Consider the following 3,634-nt stretch of genomic DNA (forward strand, 5'->3'; position numbering starts at 1 on the left):
CTCTAAAGGACTGTCATTTGTTCCCCAGCGTCCGTTTGTTGATGAATTTCAAGCTAGACGTGATTTGGAACAATTTTACCGTAGACTGCGTCTAAAAGCCCATTTTCACAGACAATCGACTTCTACCTCATCGGACACTGACCTTACCTTCAGTAAGACTAGATTTTGCAGTCATGTTAATTTTATGTCTACATGCATTCGTTCGAACCTGATCCCGTTTGGATTCCGCTGCAATTGGAAGCCGTCACTTGGTAACGTGAATCCTAAAGTAGTATCTAAGAACATTGAGATTTGCTCTAAGCGCCTTAGTCTTCATTCATTTAGAAGAGATTGCAGAATACACAATGATAGGATGATTTATTACCGTAACATTTTGCAGTTATCTTGCGATTCATTTGACTTCAATTGTATTCGCCAGCAGATTCACCGCCTCAACAGACAATATTACCAATGCCTTACAGAGACCAAACGATCTAAGCTCAACAGACTTAAGTCCGAATCTGCTCGTGCTAAACCTGTATTTACTGACACTAACACTTCTAAGCTGGTTGTGAGTATTCCATCTGATCTATCACTCACCGAAGATGAACGATCAGTTCTCTCTAAAGGACTGTCATTTGTTCCCCAGCGTCCGTTTGTTGATGAATTTCAAGCTAGACGTGATTTGGAACAATTTTACCGTAGACTGCGTCTAAAAGCCCATTTTCACAGACAATCGACTTCTACCTCATCGGACACTGACCTTACCTTCAGTAAGACTAGATTTTGCAGTCATGTTAATTTTATGTCTACATGCATTCGTTCGAACCTGATCCCGTTTGGATTCCGCTGCAATTGGAAGCCGTCACTTGGTAACGTGAATCCTAAAGTAGTATCTAAGAACATTGAGATTTGCTCTAAGAGACTTATGCGCCTTAGTCTTCATTCATTTAGAAGAGATTGCAGAATACACAATGATAGGATGATCTATTACCGTAACGTTTTGCAGTTATCTTGCGATTCATTTGACTTCAATTGTATTCGCCAGCAGATTCACCGCCTCAACAGACAATATTACCAATGCCTTACAGAGACCAAACGATCTAAGCTCAACAGACTTAAGTCCGAATCAGCTCGTGCTAAACCTGTATTTGCTGACACTAACACTTTTAAGCTGGTTGTGATAATTCCATCTGATCTATCACTCACCGAAGATGAACGATCAGTTCTCTCTAAATGAGTGTCATTTGTTCCCCAGCGTCCGTTTCTTGATGAATTTCAAGCTAGACGTGATTTGGAACAATTTTACCGTAGACTGCGTCTAAAAGCCCATTTTCACAGACAATCGACTTCTACCTAATCGGATACTGACGAGTTCTCTAAGCTTCAACCACGAGCCTTTGTTTGGACTCCTCCAGCAGGTAAATTTAGAGCTCTTGACTTTTATATTGATAAATGTCGCCACGACATTTCACAATTGGACATTAAACGACGTGCCAAAGTGTCTACTCTTTCTACTGGTGAAAGGAAAGCTTTTATCAACCTTCGTAATAATCGGAATTATGTGATTAAACCGGCAGATAAAGAAGGTGCTACTGTGGTCTGGCTCCGTGATTTGTACATCCTAGAAGGACAGCGTCAACTCTCTGATCGTGACACTTATTTCCACTACCTGATGATCCTATGTCGGATGAACTTAACCTGGTTACTAATACTATTCACAATATGATCAAGGATAATGATCTACCGTCTAGCGCTAAGGTTCTCGTCAACAAGGCTCCTACTTGCTCCAAATTCTACATGTTGCCCAAGATTCACAAGAAGAATTCAACTGGTCGCCCTATTGTTTCTACCTGCAATTGCCCTACTGTTGTTATCAGTCAATTTCTGGGCTCTATATTCACGCCGATTGTTCAAACTTTGCCTACGTATATCAAGGACAGCAGTGAAGCCATCCGTATTTTCAACCAATTTTATTTCACTGGTGATCACAAGTATGTATTTACTATGGACGTTCGCTCTTTATACACATCTATACCTATTGACGACGGTTTAAATGCTCTTAAACATTTCTTAGAGAAAGATAATCCATCTAACTGTTCTACATCTTGCCTCATCCGACTTGCCGAGTTAGTTCTTAGGACTGCATCTTTTTCATTTAATGGCAACTATTACCGACAAATCTCTGGCGTTAGTATGGGAACTCGCATGGGGCCTAGTTTTGCTTGCTTGTTCATGGGCTATTTAGAAGAACAGATATTTGCTCGATACTCTGGAGCTACACCTCATCTTTTTAAAAGGTATATCGACGATGTTGTTGGCACTACCTCGTGCTCACTTGATGAACTGAATGATTTTATTGATTATGTTTCGAACTTTCATCCAGCCATCAAGTTTACCTATGCAATCTCGTCCACACATGTTACTTTTCTCGACATTGAACTCTCTATTTCTGATATTCGCCTCTCGACCAGTGTGTTCTACAAATCTACCGATGCACATACGTTCCTGAATTATAAATCCTCTCAACCACCATCGTGTTAGGATGCTATTCCTTACTCTCAGCTCCTTCGTCTTAAACGCATATGTACTGATCAGGATGATTTTCAACGACGAGCTACTGAAATGATCTCATTTTTCAAGGATAGAGGATATCCTACTCACATAACTGATAATTCTTTTAAAACGTATTGCGCACATGACTCAAGATGAAGCTCTACAACCTCGTACGCATGTTGACGCTGATCGAATACCCATCGTCCTGACTTACCACCCTACGACTACCAAAATCTTCACCATTTTAAAGAATAATTTCGATATACTTTTATCAGATGAAACCACCAATCTCCCAATCTACTCCACTTCGTTCATATAGAAATGATAGGAGTTTGAGAAACAGTCTCGTCAGCTCATCCCTCAGGTCTACTGATGACTGTTCAGGATCGACTGTTTCATGCCATAGGCCTCGTTGTAATACTTGCGCACACATCTACTCCACCAATATTCTTAAAGGACCATCCGGCACTCGTGCTATCAAGGACACTTTCTCATGCACTTCCATCAATATCATATACGCTATTATATGTATTAAATGTAATCTTGTATACCTATGTTTACCTATTGCGTCGCATTTTAGTCATAACCACAGTAAAGAAGATATCAAGATCACTGGTGTTTCTCTTTGTCAAGGATCCGACACTATTAGGAAAAACTTGGAGCAAAAATTGATTTTTAAATTAGGCATTATTGCTCCCTTTTAAGATTAAATTTCTCATCTTGTTTGGATTTGGATTTGGATTTTGGACCATGTGTTTGATTATTATTGCTTTTATTTGATCAGCTCTTTTTATTTTTTTATTTTATTTATATACTTTTTATTTTTATTTTTTTTTCTTTTCGTTTTCATTTTTATATTCATATAGTCCTATATATTTTTTCTTCTTATATATAGTTTATATATTTGTATATGATTTTTACCATAGTATATTTTTCCCGCGTTTTTATCTTGACTGCTTGTTTGTAGCCTGGCATACGCCCTTAAGGCTATTGTACTTTTTTCTGTTATAGCGTTGCTTCACGTCATATGTTGCTTTGTCTTACGTCCGTTATATTTGTATATATTGTTTTTCTTTTTTTTATGCTGTACACCTGATGA

General features: G+C 38.6%; 1 protein-coding gene across 1 annotated transcript; it reads left to right on the plus strand.

Moving 5' to 3' along the window:
• The first annotated feature begins 1,662 nt into the window (after positions 1 to 1,662).
• On the plus strand, positions 1,663 to 2,523 carry LOC117123022. The gene has a single exon (XM_033268818.1). The coding sequence runs from the start codon at positions 1,663 to 1,665 to the stop codon at positions 2,521 to 2,523; it is 861 nt and encodes a 286-aa protein (XP_033124709.1).
• Positions 2,524 to 3,634: the final 1,111 nt, after the last annotated feature.

The sequence above is a fragment of the Anneissia japonica genome, unplaced genomic scaffold (assembly GCF_011630105.1).
Source record: "Anneissia japonica isolate Jap-2015-1 unplaced genomic scaffold, ASM1163010v1 scaffold4469_len402912_cov134, whole genome shotgun sequence".
Taxonomy (NCBI): Eukaryota; Metazoa; Echinodermata; class Crinoidea; order Comatulida; family Comatulidae; genus Anneissia; species Anneissia japonica.

Bases quoted from the DNA above. Each gene is read 5' to 3' on its own strand.
- LOC117123022 (XM_033268818.1), top strand. From the start codon at position 1,663: ATGTCGGATGAACTTAACCTGGTTACTAATACTATTCACAATATGATC.